The sequence below is a fragment of the Mixophyes fleayi genome, chromosome 12 (assembly GCF_038048845.1).
Source record: "Mixophyes fleayi isolate aMixFle1 chromosome 12, aMixFle1.hap1, whole genome shotgun sequence".
Taxonomy (NCBI): Eukaryota; Metazoa; Chordata; class Amphibia; order Anura; family Limnodynastidae; genus Mixophyes; species Mixophyes fleayi.
Genome location: NC_134413.1, coordinates 3,235,790 through 3,257,494, shown reverse-complemented (window position 1 = coordinate 3,257,494; position 21,705 = coordinate 3,235,790). Strand labels below are relative to the sequence as shown.

Sequence of the window (21,705 nt, the reverse complement as noted above, 5' to 3'; positions counted from 1 at the left end):
GCAAGTTTAGTGCTTTTATCCAGCAGAGTCCTGTTTTGTTTTTCCCACATTTTATGTGTTGCTGCCCCTTTAAATAAAACACCTTACACCAAAGGCTAAATATCCTATTATTTATAATAGTGCCGCCTCATTTTCCTCTGCCTTTGTCTGTACGATCATTAAGAATTAATTACGCACTTTATTCAGATTCGGGCTTTGTATGTGAATCCTTTATCAACTGGACACAAGTAACTTTATAACAAGGCTTAATAAGCTAGTACAGTACCAGGAGCTGACTATCTCCTGGAAGTCTTATTCTGGGACCTATTGGAAATGAATCCATGAAATGATTTCCGTGTGGTAACGGGGTAATCTGAACTGTGTATGAAAACGCTGGAGATATATTTTTATTAGGTATATTGTAAGTGTTTGTGTTCTCCGGTGCTATTGTACTGCATGTCCTGATCAAATATTTATTTTTGGGCTGGCCATGCTATTTTGGTAGCCCAGCGGCATTAATTAACCATATCTAAATTCAAATACAGCAACAACTGTCCCTGCCCAACAGCCAATCACATCCTGTTATGTCTGGGGTCAGTTTGCAACTTCCACAAATCATGATCACAAATCACAGACCGGTCCCTGATATAGGCGGATATCAGTCCATTCCTTGGATTCATCCCGAGATTAACGCCTTATATTGACTGCCTGCGATAAGATGCCGCTGTTCAGATGTCACTGTAAGTAAGGGGTGAGAGGTGCAGAACTGGGGGGAGGGGGGACAGCTCAAGTAATAAAGATATAATTATTCTGTGGCTTCATATTTATATTCAGACCCGTATTTGTTTACAGAAACTACATACATGCAGATTGTATACACCGTGTACTTGTGTCATTGTGATCGTTATGCTGTATTGTACAGTGTTTTATATTTGCTAGGTGACTTAGAATTGCGCAAATGGAAGTGAGAAAAAAGATAGGGTTTCTGTTCCTCTAAGAAACTACTTTCCGGAAGGGAGCTTTTTTATTATTAAAGAATGCAGAAAGTCTTGGTAATCCTGGTTTCTAAGTATTAGATTTTTTTATTTAGCAATATGCTGTGCAGACCTCTAGAGTGGTCAGTAATGTAATAATCTGCAGAATATATCATTATGTATCTGTCAGGGGGTAGATGGGACAGAGCAATGTTCTGCAGATCTCTAGAGAGGTCAGTAATCAAATAATTTACATAATAATATATCCTCCAAAAACAGAGGAGGTGCAAGATTTTGTAAGGATGATTTCTATTTTTTTTTCTTCAAAATATTTAAAATGTAGGTATATCTAGGTATATCATACCTGCCAAATTCTTCTAGTTGGTGTCCGGGAGCTGCTGGAGGGAGATGGGTGTGCGGGTGGGGGGGCGGGGCTCCAAAAATCACATAATTTTGCACTCGCCCCCTGTGATTTTACAGCGGGGGCGGGGCCAAATGCTGCGATTCCCTGAGAATAGCGGCATTTTGAACCGAATTCTGCCCACTTCACTAGGAAGTGGGCAGATGCGGAAGACTGCCATACTCTCTCGGGAGTCCGGGAGACCCACCCGGAATCTGGGAGTTTCCCGGACATTCCGGGAGAGTTGGCAAGTATGAGGTATATCCATACTGTAAAATGAAATCAGTACAACAGCTTGTGTGCAGTTCAATAACTATTATTTCAATCAGAAAATGTCTATTGTGGAGTTCTGGGCACCCCCCTTCAGTTATCAGTATTATTATATGTTACTGTGCTGTGTGGACAGCATTGCTGTGTATACTGTGGGATTTTATGACCATTTGTATTTCAAAAAGTGATTGTGTGATTGTTACTGTTACAAAAATAAATGTTGCTCTGTTATAGTTTGAGATGTTGGGATACTGTTATATATCAGAGAACTGTTGAACACACTTATACATGTATATTATACGGTTATTTACACACTAATAGATCTGTAATTGCTCAGACTTTGCCCCGGTGTTTAATGCTGGATCTGATTGGTGATGTTTCCACCTCCCCATCGTTGTGATATTGTCACTTTATAGTGTATTAATGAGCAGATGTTAATGCTGTAACATAAAGGTCAGACTGGAATGTCTCAGCTTTGAAATACAGAAAAATGAAGTATTTGGATAACCCGGGGACACAGCTCAATACCGCAGGTTTCTAGGAGCGGATAGAAGGACACAATGATGGTAAATCAATAAGAGAAGTGATTATTCCTCTGCTGTTCTGTGTGAGAGCGATGTATGTAATAAATAAATACTAAATCCTACACACTGCATCTGTCTCACCGGTACTGCCAGACATAGATAGATAGATAGATAGATATGAGATAGATATATAGATAGATAGATATGAGATATATATATATATATATATATATATATATATATATATATATATATATATATATATATATATATATATGAGAGATATATATAGATAGATAGATATGAGATAGATAGATAGATAGATATGAGATAGATAGATAGATAGATAGATAGATAGATAGATATGAGATAGATAGATAGATATGAGATAGACAGATATGAGATAGATAGATATGAGATAGATAGATAGATAGATAGATAGATAGATAGATATGAGTTAGATAGATAGATAGATAGATATGAGATAGATAGATAGATATGAGATAGATAGATATGAGATAGATAGATAGATAGATATGAGATAGATAGATAGATAGATAGATATGATAGATAGATAGATAGATATGAGATAGATAGATATGAGATAGATAGATAGATATGAGATAGATAGATAGATAGATAGATAGATAGATAGATAGATAGATAGATAGATAGATAGATAGATATGAGATAGATATATAGATATGAGATAGATAGATATGAGATAGATAGATAGATATGAGATAGATAGATAGATAGATAGATATGAGATAGACAGATAGATAGATAGATAGATAGATATGAGATAGATAGATAGATAGATAGATAGATAGATAGATAGATAGATAGATAGATAGATATGAGATAGATATATAGATATGAGATAGATAGATATGAGATAGATAGATAGATATGAGATAGATATAGATAGATAGATAGATAGATAGATATGAGATAGATAGATAGATAGATATGAGATAGATAGATATGAGATAGATAGATAGATAGATATGAGATAGATAGATATGAGATAGATAGATAGATAGATATGAGATAGATAGATAGATAGATATGAGATAGATAGATATGAGATAGATAGATATGAGATAGATAGATAGATATGAGATAGATAGATATGAGATAGATAGATAGATATGAGATAGATAGATAGATAGATAGATAGATAGATAGATATGAGATAGATAGATAGATATGAGATAGATAGATATGAGATAGATAGATAGATATGAGATAGATAGATAGATAGATAGATATGAGATAGATAGATAGATATGAGATAGATAGATATGAGATAGATAGATAGATAGATAGATATGAGATAGATAGATAGATATATATATATATGAGATAGATAGATAGATATGAGATAGATAGATATGAGATAGATAGATATGAGATATATATGAGATAGATAGATAGATATGCGATATATAGATATGAGATAGATAGATAGATAGATATGAGATAGATAGATAGATATGAGATAGATAGATAGATAGATAGATATGAGATAGATAGATAGATATGAGATAGATAGATAGATATGAGATAGATAGATAGATAGATAGATATGAGATAGATAGATAGATATGAGATAGATAGATATGAGATAGATAGATATGAGATAGATAGATATGAGATAGATAGATATGAGATATATATGAGATAGATAGATAGATATGCGATATATAGATATGAGATAGATAGATAGATAGATAGATAGATAGATATGAGATAGATAGATAGATAGATAGATATGAGATAGATAGATAGATATGAGATAGATAGATAGATATGAGATAGATAGATAGATAGATAGATATGAGATAGATAGATATGAGATAGATAGATAGATATGAGAGTTCTGTGATCATCTTTTGTTTAGGAGCTTTCTCTATTAAGTGTCTAAACAGGAATAAAACAATCTGCTCCCCCAACCAACAGGTATCATTTCTGCAGGTTAATAGTACAGGAGACATATTCACAGCAAGAGAGGCCAATGTGGATCAAAAGAAAATAAATATAGAGAGAGATAAACATAGAAGATAGGAACAGAAAATGCACAAAACAACTCTTAGAGCGATGTGAGCTAATGCTGGGAGCGTAGAAATAAAACCCCAGAACTAATTGCTTTAATGACAAGGGATAATCTGGGTATTGTGGCTATTACAGAGTCATGGTGCAATGAAGATCATGTTTGGGACATAGCTTTACTGGGATATGCTTTCTTTAGGAAGGACAGAGTGGGAAGAATCAGAGGAGGAATAGCAAAGTATGTGAAAAAAAGCATAAATACTACATTAATACAAAGTATTGAAGAAAAAACTCAGGCCCTTTGGGTGACCATATAAACGAGGGACAAGGCTATTCTTCGTACTGGGGTGATCTATAGACCCCCAGGTCAGTAAGAGGAACTGGACAGGAACTTACTGCAGGACATAAATAAAATGGCATTAAAAGGAGAGGTAATAATCATGGGAGACTTTAATCTATCTGATGTGACCTGGGAAGGGTCTTCTGCTAGTTCCACTAGAAGTAGGGACATTCTGGAGTCCTTGCAGGGAGCATCCCTCAAGCAAATGGTGAGGGAGCCACTCACAGAGATGCAATATTAGACTTAATACTAACAAATGGTGACAGAATGTCTGATGTAAATGTGGGTGAGAACCTAGGATCCAGCGACCATCAGGGAGGATGGTTTAGTATAAAGACAGAGACCAACTCATACCGCACAAAAACAAAGATGTTAGATTTTAGGAAGGCTGACTTTGTAGAGATGGGAAATTGTGTAAGTGACTCTTTGGCAGAGAGGAAGAACTTGAAAGGAGTGTAGGAGAGGTGGGGGAAATTAAAAAAGTGCAATACTTAAAGCAACAGACCTTTGTATCAGAAGGGTTAGAAACAGTACAAGGAAAAGGAACCAGTGTGGTTTGCAAAAGAAGTAGCGAGTATTGTGAAAGAAAAAAAGAAGATAGTCTTTAGGAAATATAAGCAGACTCAGAATAATGCAGACAAAGAGTTGTATCATGTAAGACAGAAGGAGGCTAAGAAGGTGATCAGATGTGTAAAGGCACAAGCTGAAGAGAAGATGGCCCAGTCAGTAGGTTTAAGGGGGAAAAACTTTCTTTAGGTATATAAGTGAAAGGAGAAAAACAAAAGGCGGAATAAGACTAAAGACAGAGAGTGAGGGTCTTGTTGAGGGAGACAAGGTAATAACAGATCATCTTAATGATTATTTTTGCTCAGTGTTCACTACAGAAAGAGCGAGGAAGGGACCACAGATAAGTTACAAGTATACTGATAAACATGAGGTAGATACAAGAACATTTACAGAGGAGAAGGTCCTAACAGAGCTCTCAGAACTGAGAGTGGATAAATCAATGGGGCCAGATGGGATCTATCCAAGGATACTAAAGGGGCATAAAGGGGAGCTGGTAACACCATTAACAGAATTATTATCAGTCACTAGATACAGAAGTAATCCCAGAGGGACTGGAAAAGAGTAAATGTAGTCCTACTGCACAAAGTGGACGCAAGGAAGAGACATCTAGAGACCAGTGAGTCTTACATCAGTAGTAGGGAAATGGATGAAAACACTCTTAAAGGAAAGAGTTGTAGAATATCTCAAATCTAGTAATTTACAGGATCCCAAATGGCATCGATTTACTGGGGGGAGATCATGTCAAACAAATCTTATTGACTTTTTTGACTGGGTGACTACAGTAATAGGTCGGGGGGCGGGGGAGGGGCCTAGGTTTAGCTTATCTAGATGTCAGTAAGGCTTTTGACACTGACCCACATCGCAGACTGGTAAATAAACTTGAAATCTTGGGATTGGATTCAAAGATGATGGAATGGATAATATCTTGGTTACAGGATAGAAAACAGAGAGTTCTAGTAAAAGGAGTACATGCACTGGAAGGAAATATTACCCGGGGGGTGGGTGCCTAAACTTGGGCAAGAGTTCACTCAAAGTGGACATTTGTCAAAGTTACTAGTAATGCTATTAAATAAAGCACTATTTTCCTGAACATCACAGTTACATATACTACATATGTACAAATGTGTAGTGCATTCACAGGCAGGAGGAAACGGTTACCAGTGGAGAACCAAAAGGATCTGTACTGGGACCAGTGTGTTTTAATATCTTTATTGGAGACATTGCAAATGGTATTGAAGGGACAGTATGTCTTACTGCAGAGGACACAAAGATATGCAACAGGGTAGACACACCAGGATTATAACAAGGTGCAGGAGGGAAACATTCTACAAAGGAAGAGAAGTATTAGAACACGAGGACATGTACTGACACTGGGGGGAAGAGAAGTATTAGAACACGAGGACATGTACTGACACTGGGGGGGAAGAGAAGTATTAGAACACAAGGACATGTACTGACACTAGGGGGGAAGAGAAGTATTAGAACACGAGGACATGAACTGACACTGGGGGGAAGAGAAGTATTAGAACACGAGGACATGTACTGACACTGGGAGGAAGAGAAGTATTAGAACACGAGGACATGTACTGACACTGGGGGGAAGAGAAGTATTAGAACACGAGGACATGTACTGACACTGGGGGGGAAGAGAAGTATTAGAACACGAGGACATGTACTGACACTGGGGGGGAAGAGAAGTATTAGAACACGAGGACATGTACTGACACTGGGGGGGAAGAGAAGTATTAGAACACGAGGACATGAACTGACACTGGGGGGAAGAGAAGTATTAGAACACGAGGACATGTACTGACACTGGGGGAAGGAGGTTCAGAGGAAATGTGAGGAAAAACTACTTCATGGAAAGGATAGTGAATAAGTGGAATAGCCTCCATCAGAGGTGGTAGAGGATAATACAGTAGAACAATTTAAACATGCTTGGGATAGACATAAGAATATCCTTATCAAGAATAAATGATCAAGGTACCATAGGTTAAGAAAAAAATGGGCAGACTAGATGGGACAAGCAGTTCTTCTCTGTCGTCAAATTCTATGTTTCTATGTCTCTGATAAAAGATATTAGATTTGTAGATTGACTCAGTACTTTTTCTGCATTTACTTGTCTAGCTAAACACCAGCTAATTGTCAGACGTTAACATATTAATGCTTCTCACCTCTTGAAAGGATTTTGGTTTTGTGGAGTTCTCTGCTCCTGACACTGGATCTGTGAGGTTTTAGAAAGCCGCCGCCCAACTGTATAAAGACAATTAAGGTTTTGAAACATTTTAACAGATTTATTTTATTAACGTTAAATAACGAGATCCCAGTTTGCTGAGTAAATTAGCATTGTATCACTTTTTCAATGTATAATAGAAATGTATAATTCAATTACGACGAAGCCCTAATGTAAGATACTGTAACATTTGCAGAGAACTTTGATTTTATTAACACTGCTGGAAGCACCAGTATTGGTACCTGAGATATTAAGCTTTAGAAATCATTATCTTTTGTGATGCAGACACTGGCTGTTTCCTTCTTCAAGTTCAGCCAGGTGAAACTTCTGCTATTACATGGGCTTCAGGTTTGGACATAAGTGGGGGCTCGTAGCCACCGCACTCTGTGCAGCGGGGACATCTCTGCCACCACCTGCACGCTCTATCATATATATGACAAGCTTAGAAATACCCTGAGGGGAGGTCAAGTGCCCAGTGCAGGGGGAGGTGCGGTCATTGTGCATTGCTGCATTATAGTTGGAGGAGCAGGGCCAAAATATTGTGATTCACTGCGAAACGCGTCATCAAGGCCTCTGTCCTGCCCAGTGGGCAGGGTGTGGGAGGACGGCATGGTCTCCTGGGAGGATTCTATGAGATTTGTGAGTCTCCCGGACCTTCCAAGAGTGTATACAAGTACTCTCTATCATATCATAGTTAGCGTAGAGCAGTTTTGTACTCAGAAGAACCACGGGAGGAGAGAAAACCACCCTCTACCCTTCCGGTATTGTGATAGAGGTTGTCCTGGACTGGTTCATGGAAGCCTGGGTAAACTGTGGTTCTCCAGTTCTTGTGGAACTACAAGTACCAGCACAACTGTGGAAGTTGAAGGTTGTCTACCTCTAGCTGAAATGACAAGAAGTGAAGTGCTCTTTGGACTTTCCAATAAACACACATCTTGTCTGTAACATTTCCTCTTCTCCTCCGGAGCCACCGGGACGTCCTGCTCGTCTCTCATTACTGCAGAGATGACACTTTCTCCAATTTACTGCGCAAAGAAAAGGGGAAAAGTAAGTTATGTGATTAAAAATTGTCACCATATCCTTAGAATAATAAGTATAGACTCTTATTCTACCACATTTGTCCTTGAATAATTTGTCCACAGTTCCATTTCAGTCTATATAAATAATATTTAATTTAACGGAGCTGTATTGTAGATATGGAGAAGAAATGGGTTCTAAGTGCATAGGGACCAATCGTTTGTTATCTTACAACATTTATAGTATGATGTAGTGAAAAATAAGTGTAAATATATATTGGGCATTAACAGTGTGACCCAAATCCACATCTACCTATTTCATCCCACTTTTGAGCTCCAAAGTGACCCGTTGTAAAGGGCCGGGGACAGAAGATCTGTAAATGATGGACTGTGGGTAGGATATTGTACAGAGTCACTCTTCTCCAGTGCGCCCCCTGGTGGTAGTGCAGGAACTGCCATGAATTAGACCCGTCATTGCAGCAATAAACTATTTTAAAGCGACTTGGTAAAATAAGCTGCATTTAAATGGCTGATCTGCGAGGAGCCTGCAGTGTATCGCTCATTACAGACTCAAACTGTTAGAAATCAGCAACAACATGGTTAATTCACGTATGAAGTGTAAGGGCCATTAGCCGATGAGCAGTTAGAAGGATTGGAGCAGGTTGTCTGCAGGACAGAGACACTGAGCTCATCAGTAACTGCTGTCACTATATATAGATAATGATTGTGTCAATAACGTGGAAGTAAGAGATACAATGTTACCCGGAAGGTGGAGGTGAGGCGGCTGCATCGCTGGGTCCTGTACCGAGAATCACGTCGCGATCTGTGTCAGTGTATCCAGACACCTAATTATTATACCCCACCGATGGGATATACCCCACCTAATTATTATACCTCACTAATAGGATATACCCCATCTAATTATTATATCCCACCGATAGAATATACCCCACCTAATTATTATAACCCACCGATGGGATATATCCCATTATACCCCGCCTAATTATAATACCCCACCAATAGGATATAACCCATCCAATTATTATATCCCACTGATACAATATACCCCACCTAATTATTATACCCCACTGATGGGATATACCCCATCTAATTATTATAACCCAACGATGGGATATACCCCACCTAATTATTATACCCCAACGATGGGATATACCCCATCTAATTATTATACCCCAACGATGGGATATACCCCACCTAATTATTATACCCCAACAATGGGATATACCCCATCTAATTATTATACCCCACCGATGGGATATACCCCCCTATCACATCGTTTACAGCTCCACACTACCATCCCTACCAACAAAGGAGCGATATTCCCCTGAGGTTTATATCATATTCTTTGTATATCAAAGAAGAGGAGCGGTTTGCATAGTTGCTGGACTGGTATATATACAATCTGTATAGCGTGTAGGTGCACCTACTTCGCTACAAGCTGAATTTGGCACTGATATTAGAACACATGTGTTTCTAATTTGCATTTACCAATTTTTGGTTTTTATATATGTTTTAAATAAATATCTTTATAATTGTATACTCTGTGCATGAGTGTTTTTGTGGCAGATCCGGTTATACCATCGCACATTTTGGCTGTTATATTTATTTTTATATTTGGGGTGCAGATCCCCAGCGTTGGTACTGTGTCTGAGCAGTCTTCTTCAGTGCCGGAACAAGATACATATATTTGATATAAAGAGATGAGCATGAGAATGGTCACTAAGAATTACACGAAAACCACAGAAGAAAACAATTGCTTCTATGTAGCTGCTCACTCAGAAGGATAATGACTGATACTGAGAGTTTATTTAAAACAGAACAAGAGAAGTGGCACTGTGCTTTCATCCACACATACAGACTAAACACATACTGAGGACTAACACACAGCATAAAGAACAAGTTTTTCAATCACACACTCTCAATAAACCAGGTACCAAAAATTGTATCCAGCACACTTTATTTTCCCCGGTTGTGTGTAAAATAAAAAAAACTAATTGTTAGCATCGCATTGAAAATAATTCTTATTATCAGCACAAAGAGCACACGGCCCTGATATAACTTACCCCACAATCAATTTCCACATTCAAAGCATCTTCTTCATGTGAGGAGGCTCCTGGGTCTGAGAATTACAGCTCGTTGCTTTGACATAAATGAAGACGCGTCTGATATTTAGGATGACGGGTAACGTTGACGTGAGATTTCCTCTGTGACACACGCAGCGAGCGCCGTGATATCAGTTGCCGCTCTATCGGGAAACAATCGGGCCGTCTGCTGGGTATTATGTTAACCCCTTATTTGCTGGAAGATATAAATAGCTGAAATCGTGGGGCCCAGTACAAATGTAACAGACGGGGCCCCCTCATTCCTTCTCTCACCCCACCTCTATTTTTAAGTGATGCTATACCCAACACTTGCCTCCCCTCCTCCATTCTCTACAGTCACCCCCCATCCCCGGTTCTATCTAACCCCTGCAGTGTTTTACTTACCTCTCTGCATCTTCTTCCTGTCTCCTCTCCAATGACAGCGCTGTGACAATATTAATTAATCTCTGTCTGAGTGCCGAGCGCCTGCGGGGCTGGGAACGGAGCAAATAGCGGCAGCTGTGGCCCCCGACATCCTGGGAGTGGAGGCAGACATGCTGCTTACAAGAGGGCCACTGCCGCATCCTTAATTGCGCACATAGGTCTATTCCCGCATCACCTCTCACATCTCAGGCGCAGCTGCTACCTCCCTTCATTCACTTGCTAGCACTTTGCTCCATGACATGCAGGTGGCCAATTGGATGGGGTCTGTCAGTTGGACACTTGCGGTTCTGTTTGTTAAGATCTGGCGAGATCTGGGCAGTACGGTGGCTCAGTGGTTAGCACTTCTACTTCACAGCACTGGTCATGAGTTCAATTCCCGACCATGGCCTTATCTGCGTGGAGTTTGTATGTTCTCCCCGTGTTTGCGTGGGTTTCCTCCGGGTGCTCCAGTTTCCTCCCACACTCCAAAAACATACTGGTAGGTTAATTGGCTGCTATTAAATTGCTCTTAGCCTCTCGGTCTGTGTGTGTGTGTAAGTTAGGGAATTTAGATTGTAAGCTCCTATGGGGCAGGGACTGATGTGAGCGAGTTCTCTGTACAGCGCTGCGGAATCAGTGGCGCTATTTAAATAAATAGTAATGAGAGGGCTGTTTTTCTATAATGCCGCTTATCACAGTGAAACAAAACCACCTGTCACCCTGATTAATCAATAAAATATCACAGAAGAATCTGAGTGAAAGTATTTAGAAACTAGTAAAAATACCAATTTATGATATAAAATACAAACCTTTAATATCTCAGTCTGAGCACACAGGTAAAATTCTCCACTAAATTCTGTTTATCAAAAAACTGAATAATAAGAGGGAAACTCCATGTTTTCCATGTTCCTCTGTCACTGAGTTTACTTCTATCAGAGTAACAGATGTCTGCAATACGGATTAATGAGCTGCAAACTACTGACAGGTACAACCAGACCCGATGCTCATTGCTTGTTTCATGACTATAATCTCTTATTACCAGTTCATATCATAATTTAATTACTGGCTCTGTAGTAAAGTCACATTTTTCTTGTGTGGGGAAATCAGTTTCTGTGGGAACAATGATTGGAGAAGGTTTAATGTTTATAATATTTGCAAACGTGGGTATAAGTGTCTGGGATGTGTCAGATATTTCAGCCAAGGTTCTAGTGATGGAGAGACAGCTTCCTCTGTGCACTCAGAGGGACAATAATGATAAATATGTTCTGTGTTTACTTGTTGCGATCACTTTAGACTGTGTATGTCGTCCTAGTGAGCGGAGAGTCCTCTTACTGCTGCCATCCAGCATGGCAGCCCCCACTACCTATTAATGATAAACTGGACGAAAGAAGATTTCATCGCAGCGATAGAAAATATTCATTAATGACAGATCTTGATAAACAGACCCCACAGTGTCTTACATCCTGCTAAGGTATGGAAATATGTCCAAATTTATTTGTGAACACTTTAGATGCTTTCACACATTGGACCAACGTGTTTTAGGCGTAGTGTTCCTTTAAAACACAAAATAAACAGGTTAAACAATTCCTATAGGAAAAAGTGCCTGCAACACGTGGATGTTTGTGAGCCTGTCATATGTTCAGCGCTAACCCACAAGTCACGCGATATGCTTCCTGGTCACACCCTTTCTCTGCTCCAAAGAGTGAAATCATTACTTTTGTGATATTGGGATTCCTTTCACTGAACCAAGGAGACATTGGAAAAAGTGGAGGTGTTGCCCACAGCAACCAATCAGATTCTAACTGTTATCCAGAATAGATACATGATAGCTAGAATGATTAGTTGCTATGGGCAACACCTCCACTTTTAGAAGGTTTAGTAAAATCTACCCCTGAGTGTAGTAAGCCATCTGAACAAGGTCACCTTGTGGTGGTCGATGGGCATCCACAGTGTTTATCCCAAGTACAATATTATTATTAGTATTATTACAGATCTTTCTGTACTTATTATCTCCTATTGTGTGCAGTATGTTCTTTTAGTGCTTACATTGTGCTCCTGCCCTTTGGTTTGTATATTATATAGACAGTCAGGGTAAACTAGCACCTTTCCATACATTGGATGAATTAGGGTTTGCGGACCGACACTCTCAGCTTCTAGGTTTGTCCTGTTCTCTGCACAGGAGAAGAAGTATCCTCTGTGAGACAGAATATAGGACAATAAGAGCCAGCGATGGGGCACATTGCAGTTCCAGCAGTGACCACTAGGAGTGGACTGGTAAACAGGATCATTGTCTCTTCTCCCTGGGGATGAGGTTTTATGGGGTGACAGAAGGTAAAAAGTTCCTGATTCTCGGTATTCAGGCAGCTACTAATAGGGAGTGGAAATGCTGACAGATGTAGCACAGAAATTATGGAAATGAATGCAGATAAACACAAAGCAGTTGATGGAAGCTGGGGTGCCGGGGGGCACGCAGTGAGATCCTGGGAATAACGCTGAGACGGTTAACCCTTACAGGACCACGCTGCTTAGGGCAAAGTAAGTGGGTGTTAAGTCAGAGGTGGGCAACGTGTGTCTCTCTCTATGGAGAACCAGAAGTCCCAGCGAATGAGAATGAACTAGAGAACAACATTATGATGTAGACTATGCACCCACTGGGCGCTACCCTGTGTTATACTGCCCCCTACTGCTAGGAGCTCTGCCCACCGTGCCAATCAATGCCTGGGTCCAGGTGTTACAATGAGAACACATAAGATGGGTGCTCAGGATTTCTGTAATATCTCCAATGTTACCAGATTTCTTCAGTTTTTGTTCAACAATCTGTCAGAACTAGATGACATTAAACATTATAAAAACTCCTTTTATATCATACAAAGCAAGTGTTTGATGCAGGTTTCCTCGTTGTTTGCTTATAGCCCCTCCCTAATGCCAACGACATCCTATGGGTGAAGAGTAAGAGGAGAATGATCCAATCGGGAAGACGTAGGAGAAGGTGTTGCCCATAGCAACCAACTAGATTCCATAGATTGTCAGCTTGTGAGCAGGACCCGCTTACCTCTCTGTCTGTGTTACCCAATATTGTTCTATTACTGTATTTGTTCCCAATTGTAAAGTGTTACTGAATATGCTGGCGCTATATAAATATATGATGATGATCTACCAAGGATTTTAATAATTTAAATAGAAAGTGATCATTATCATAATCAAATTGGACCCAGGTGGAGACATGTTTACTATGAGCTTTCTTGTCACCTAATACATATTTTATTCCAAAATTAACGTTATAGAAATATCGCTTACTATGCAAGTAACAGGCACCGTGTGTAACATTGTTACCAAGGCGTTATGTAACACTAACTATACTGGCAACTACCATGTATTTACAAGGAGGACGCTCCCTACAGCAGGATAAAACTATTTTGGTTGGCACGACTTCTTTCCCTGTGGGGTTCTGGCACCATATAATGATTTATCAGCTATAATAGTAATTAAAGAGTAGAGGCAGTCTGGTTGTAACATAGATGGCAATGTATCATCATCAACATTTAGTTATATAGCGCCAAGATATTCCATAGCGCTATGTATTACACACACTGTAATAAAACAATACTGGGTAATACAGACAGAGAGGTAACAGAGCACTGCATGCAAGCTTACACTCTATGAAATCTAATTGGTTGCTATGGGCAACACCTTTTCCTATGTCTTCCTGATTGGATCATTCTACTCTCACTCTATGGGACAATGGGAGTTTGATACATGAGATATAAGTGTTACATATTGCATATTGGTCCAGCCAGATTGCAAAGGTAAAAAGTGATTTGTATGCAATATGATCCAGTCACACAGCAATGCTGGTCACGTGGCCAATGGGTTGTGTTAGCTGTGTAAAGGTTGGTCATAGGGTAACCTAGTGAGGTTAAGATGTTAGTTGAGGAATATTATAATCTCGCCTGAAGAAGTGGATTTTCAGAGGATGCTTGAAATTTTGTAGACCAGAGAAAAGTCTTACTGTGCGAGGGAGGGAATTCCACAAAGTGGGTGCAGCCCGACAAAAGTCCTGTAACCGTGAATAAGAGGATGTGATGAGAGTAGAAGAGAGACGCAGATCTTGTGCAGAATGGAGGTGTTGGGAGATATTTTGAGACAAGTGAGGAGATGTATGTTTGTGCAGTTTTGTTGATGGCTTTGTATGTTAGCAGAAATATTATATATTGGTTACGGTAAATAAACAAGCAACCAGTGTATAGACTGACAGAGCGGATCAGCAGTGGAAAAACTATTCAAAATAAAGCGCTGTGTTTGGAAAGATATATAAACTAATAATGGATATCTTATAAAGCAGCTGGGATTGAGCATCTGCAGTAAGATCCCAGGTCGTTGTGTTTGTTTGGCAGTGTTCTTGTAGCTAGCGGTGAGCTCAGGGTCTCCCTCTCTGCAGAACACGGGATAAGAGCGTCTGATAACATCGCCCGGGCCCTCTGAGGCTTTGAGGTTTGGCTCCGTTACTTTGCCTGAGACATAGTTCAGTCCCTGAGCAACAAGACTCTAGGGCTGCATGCTGAGATCCGTACACATGCGGCTGTGAGATAAACATACATTATTACCAGCATGATCTCCAGCCTGGTTACACGTACACAGGTAACCGTTACCTGCTATATACATGTTACACTAGCCATCCGTCCACTACTACACAGCGCACTCTGGTAGAGGCTGGGCTGCCCTATCTCAGAAGGTAAGGGGAGCGAGCTGTAAACATATTTGACCCAAAAAATTATAGGGTAAAAGATTTTAGTGATGAGGAAAGACTTTCACAGAATGGTTTATTGATGCTAAAAAAGTGTCAGTGAGTGATTACTCCAAACGTGCCCACAAAAACACTCTGGGGACGTTTTAATTGACAAAGCAGCCGAGAGGACCCAAGGCCATTCTTTGTGTTTAAAGAGAAGGCAAGATTACTCTTTTTATAGTTACAGAGAAGGTTCTCTACAGTAAGAGCAGTAGGCAGTTTGTGAATTGACAGATACAGAGAAAGCTTTGATAAGCACTTAGATGCTTGATAAAAAATAAGGTTTTATGGGTCAACAAGGTTAATTTGGGAACATTTCAATTTCAGCTTTGGAGTCAAGAACGAATGGTACCTTATTTTGGGGTAACATAACGTGAGATTAGTAAAGTGAAGGGTTAAACTGAACGCATGTGAATCATTATCCTTTAACTTGGTATAGAATTATGTTCCTTGCATATTTTAAAAAGGAAACATTGTGACGTTCGACAGAAAAAAAATGAATGTTTCATGAGTATCCAGGTTATAAACAGAAGGAGAGAACATCTTGTTACATTTCATTTAAGGTCTGAAATGGACAAATCTCTGCGCTGTCTGTGGGGTCTCTTGAGGTGTGAATCATCTGTCGAGCTTCTGGTCTCCATGTCTGCTCATAAATTTATTACAATACCTGTTTCTCAGATAGGTAAATAGGAAACAGAGATAAACTTTATGCATTGCGACTTAATTATATCATTAAAATGATTACTTATCCCTTAATGTCTAATCTGCGCTGACCGCTGACTATCTCTTGGATGAGCAGGTGGAGGTGTATGTGTGGGTGTTGGGAGGTTGTAAATGGAGATAATACTGCCACTTTATTGGGGGATTCTGTAAATCAAAGCTGCTGGAAGCTATGACTGTTTTTGTATTGATTTTTCCATGAAAAAAAGCTACAGACGTTCTTGTAACACCATCTAATTGGAAGCTTAGATTGTTAGCTCTTTTGTTTAGAAATCTCGATTCTGTAGTATAGATGTTGGCACATCATAAATTAATATTATATAAAAACAAAGCTCATCCCTATTGTATGCTGAATAGCACCTATACTAGATGTATGTAATGAATTTGTGATCAATCTATCAAAACAGTTTGCTCCTTTTTTGCAACAAAATGACAGTTTAACTCTAATTCACTCTTTTTATTGCTTCCAGTGGCAGTGCCCTCAACGGTACCAACACCCCCCTCCCTGCCTGTGCCCCCGCCCGATCCAAAGCCCAACGGGCACCACCCCGCTCCTCCCACACCCACGCCTACGCCTACGCACACCCCTAGATTGTCTGTGTGTTCCCGGACGACGGTGGTGTCCACAATGGACAATACATCTCGAGGTTTGCATTCTGTGATGAAGTGGAAGACTGTCCTAGCGATCTTCGTGGTGGTGGTGGTTTACCTGGTCAGCGGGGGGCTCGTCTTCCGGGCACTGGAACAACCATATGAAAGCAGCCAAAAAAGTACAATAGCCCAAGAGAAGGCGGCTTTTCTGCAGACGCATTCGTGTGTCACTCAGCAGGAGCTCGATGCTCTGATTAAGGTGAGGATCATGCAAATCTCCATGTTGTCTGCTTCCAGGTTACATTTTATTTATAATCCCCACCTGTTAAAAATATTCTCCATGTGCCTGTGGCCCTCCATGGTCCTTCATGGCCCTACTGCCATTGTCCCCACTAACATCCTGCCCCACCTTTATCCTGGAGGCAGTGGCCAACCCTCTTCTGGGGGGGATGTGGAGCAGGGGTTTGGGTTGCAAAGCTCCAGATGTGATTATACCACTGCAGGTTCCATGAGAGCGGACTGTGTGGAGAACTGACACCTTGGTCTCCCGTCTCTCCCCCCCTCTGGTTACCTGGTTTCAGCTGTGTGAATACAATGATGGGGCAGGCAGTGGGTCATCAGGGCTACTGACTGAGCATCTAAGGAAGTAGGGGCAAAGGGAATATCTTATCTTATCTTACAGAGGAGCAGTGGAGGAAGTGGGCGCTATACAGTGTATGTAACACCAGCGCTCTCCCCACCACTCCCCACTTAACAATCAACTGTCACAAACAGATTTCTCAATGCAGAAGCCATAGTGTGTGTGTGTGTGTGTGTGTGTGTGTGTGTGTGTGTGTGTGTGTGTGTGTGTGTGTGCCGTTTACATAGGTCCTCATTGCAATTTGGGATCCAGAAATATGGTTGCCATCTGATATAACGCAGTAATAGAGACCGCCTGGAATAGAGACAGTAATAGAGGCCGTTATAGAGACACACAGTAACAGAAACACACAGTAGTAGAGACCGTAATAGAGACAGTAACAGAGACACACAGTAATAGAGACCACAATAGAGACACACAGTAACAGAGACCGCAATAGAGACACACAGTAACAGAGACCGCAATAGAGACACACAGTAACAAAAACACACAGTAATAGAGACAGTAACAGAGACAGTAAAGGAGACACAATGTAATAGAGACAGTAATAGAGACACACTGTAGTAGAGAGTAATAAAGACACACTGTAGTAGAGACACACAGTAATAGAGAGTCAGAGACAGTAATAGTGACAATAATAGACACAGTAATAGAGACACACTGTAGTAGAGACAATAATAGAGACCGTAATAGAGACACACTGTAGTAGAGACAGTAATAAAGACACACTGTAGTAGAGACAATAATAGAGACCGTAATAGAGACACACTGTAGTAGAGACAGTAATAAAGACACACTGTAGTAGAGACACACAGTAATAGAGACAGTAATAGTGACACACAGTAATAGAGACACAATGTAATAGAGACAGTAATACATACTTACCTACTCCCGGAAACAAGTTTCCAGGAGAGGGGCGTGAGTAGGGGGCGCAACCAAACGCGTAATTTTTTTAGCCCTACCTCTGCAACGGAAATTACGTTTTTCGTAGGGGGCGGGGCCAAAATGGTGCGATTCTCAGTGAATCGCGCTATTTTAACAAAGGAATTCCGGGATGCAAGAGAAATGCCAACTCTCGCGGGACCCCGGGAGACTGACCCGAATTTCGGGAGTATCCCGGACTTTCCGGGAGAGTTGGCAAGTATGCGGTAATAGACACAGTAATAGAGACAGACAGTAATAGAGACACTCGGTAATAGAGACACTCGGTAATAGAGACACTCGGTAATACTCGGTAATAGAGACACACTGTAATAGAGACACTCGGTAATAGAGACAGTAATTGAGACACACTATACTAGAGACAGTAATAGAGACAGTAATGGAGACAGTAATAAGGGATAGGGTTAGGAATATGTAAGATAAAATGAAATACATCTGAATCTAATGTTCTGGGTAAAGGTCTATTGTTAAAAGTATTTAAAATTAGGGCTGAAATTAATTCAAATGACCTAAATCTTTGGGAGCTAGGTGACCCCTCAGTTATATATTCCATACTACTTGTAAACTTCCATTGCAAAGGAGTGAATTTATATAAAAATAACTGAATACGTTTATGTTTCCTGGTCCTACAAGTCTTACAGGAAAACACACAAATAATACTTAATCAATAAACCTTCAGTTTGGAAAGGTAGCGAGATTAGCTGGAGATAAGCTTCCTCATGAAAACCAAGGGAAAAACTATTCAACAAGCATTGCGGTGTTACACGTACGGCCACAATACTTGTTCTGTTCTGACCATCTCAGGATGCCAACAACAGTAGAAAAGGAATGAAAAACATATTCTCTATCTCCTCCCAGAGCTGTTCTGCCGATCTTATCCATGTGTTAGAAGTCCCTCACAGTGCAGTACTTTGGTGGCATGACCTAATGACAAGGGATGGGCATGACTTCGATGGGTGAGGGTGGATAAGGGCATCTTTTGGGGTGTAACCATGATCCAGAGAATTATAAATAGGACAGGGAGAGCAGGGACAGCGGTAACAGCCACAACAGAGGGATAACCCCCCCCTCGCTGTGTCTTCCACCGCACTTGGCACAACTGTGTACAGAGGTCAGACTTTCTTTACTGCGTTTGACAGCTGGAAGACACAGATTCTCCCCTGGGAAAGAGCCGTGTGGAAGTCAATATGACTCAGTAATAGTAACATAATAACAGTAACTTGTTGTCAGACGTTCGGAATGAGATTCCTCCTCCGATATTACATATGATTCATCAGATGCTCATTATAAACTCGTGCAGGTTTTCTTACACAACATTTCCTGACACCGTACACTGTAAATGTTTCCATCTCTAAACACTGATCTGTCAATACAACATTTATCTGGGAGTTAATTTATTGTTATACTTAACTCCAAGTTTACAGAGTTGTCTGGTAGACAATCTGCAACTGATACAATGTAACGATGTGCGTTTACTTCCCATAACCTGGCAACAGTTAGATCATTTGTTGTTAGAATTCAAATCGGCTCCATATTGCCAGGAACACTAACCCTAACCCTAAAATAGAAGTTGGCTTATAAAATAACATTCGGGAAGATATATGTAATAGTTTTATACATACGTTTTTAAGATATTTAAGTTACGAAAGAGATTGTGAGGAAAGACATTATTCTGGACGTCCTGTGATTATTATCATTGAAGAACATCAACGCTTAACATCTACTAGGCTCATTTGGCGGAAAATTGCTGATAACAGAGAGCAATAGCCTACACAGCAAATATAAATAGAATGTCAAGCCTCTAAAGTATGGTCAGGGTAAGCATAGATTATCCACAGCCCCCTAAACACCTAAATCGTCTGTTTATTGCAGGAACACTTAATGAAACAACTTGTCTGATGGGCTACAGTAGTAATGACATGACCCACAAACCACAAACCATGTTGTTACAGGTTACACGTTGTACGATATGAAGGATATTATAACCAAACCAACCAAAGTTACTAAATATCTCTTAATGTTGCAACTGTAAACTGCTCATTATCTGAGGTTATTGTGCTCCAGGAATTATATCTGCCAAATTGTGCAATAATTAACTATTATCAGTAGTGTTTTAATGATAAGACAACAAATTCACTTATTGTGTGTATATAATGATTGTATTAACTACTGATATAAATTGACATATTTTTGTACAAAACAATATCTACACCACTTATTTAAGTGACCGGTTGCCAAAATAATCAACAGCATTCACACGGCGCTCTCAGACTGCACTGTAAATATACAGCGTGTTATATTTATATACAGATAGAGGATCAAAGTCATTCATTGGTGTTTTACTTGTCCTTCAGTTAGTGAAGTTTTTGGCGCAGTTACGTGATCGACCTTTATATGATCGACATCATAACATAGACAGGGTTGTAAAGTTAACAATAATGGCATTGACAGTATTATTAGGTCAACAATTCAAATGTAGACAATATTATTAGGACGACAATAATATCCCTATCCCTTACCTTAATCCTATTCCTAACCCTATCCCTTACCCTATCCATATCCCTAACCTATCAATATCCCTAACCCTACCCAAATCCCTAAACCTATCCCTTACCCTATCCATATTCCTAACTCTATCCCTCTCCATATTGACCTAATGTGGTCACCTCTCAGAATATTGGCCAAATTAATGTCCAGCCGTCAACCAGCATCCGTTAGGCGCATTTATACATAGATTCACTTTTCTGTAACAAAATCGGAAATCTTAAATATATAGAATTCAGCCTATTTCAATGTTTCTAAGTTCTTTCATGTAAAAAGCTGGTGGTCCTATTACCAAGTCACAGACAAATACAATACTTCCTTATTTAAGACATCAAGGTATGACGGTAAGTGAAACAATGTTTTACTTCTCCTTCCCTAAACTCAGAGGTGTATTTTACGCTCATGTTTGGAGCAGGACAGTGGGAAGTCAGATAGTTCTCAGTTACCACAACTGTACCGGCAGGTTCTAAAAAAGAATCATCTTAGTATTTGTATCAGAATCCCATTCAAGTGAATAGATGGCAATTATGGAGCACATGTGAAGCATCAAAGTGCTTACATACATAAAGAGAACCTTGCTTGGTCTGGATGTGCCGTTA

The 21,705-nt window shown here is 40.0% G+C and overlaps 1 protein-coding gene across 2 annotated transcripts in view; it reads left to right on the top strand.

Moving 5' to 3' along the window:
• KCNK10 (potassium two pore domain channel subfamily K member 10) overlaps window positions 1-21,705 on the top strand; it is a 63,406-nt gene that overhangs the window by 8,691 nt on the left and 33,010 nt on the right. For both annotated transcript variants that reach the window (XM_075192850.1, XM_075192849.1), the window contains exon 2: window positions 16,860-17,239. In XM_075192850.1, the coding sequence (XP_075048951.1) occupies window positions 16,860-17,239 (380 nt within the window). The remainder of the gene's footprint in view (window positions 1-16,859; window positions 17,240-21,705) is intronic.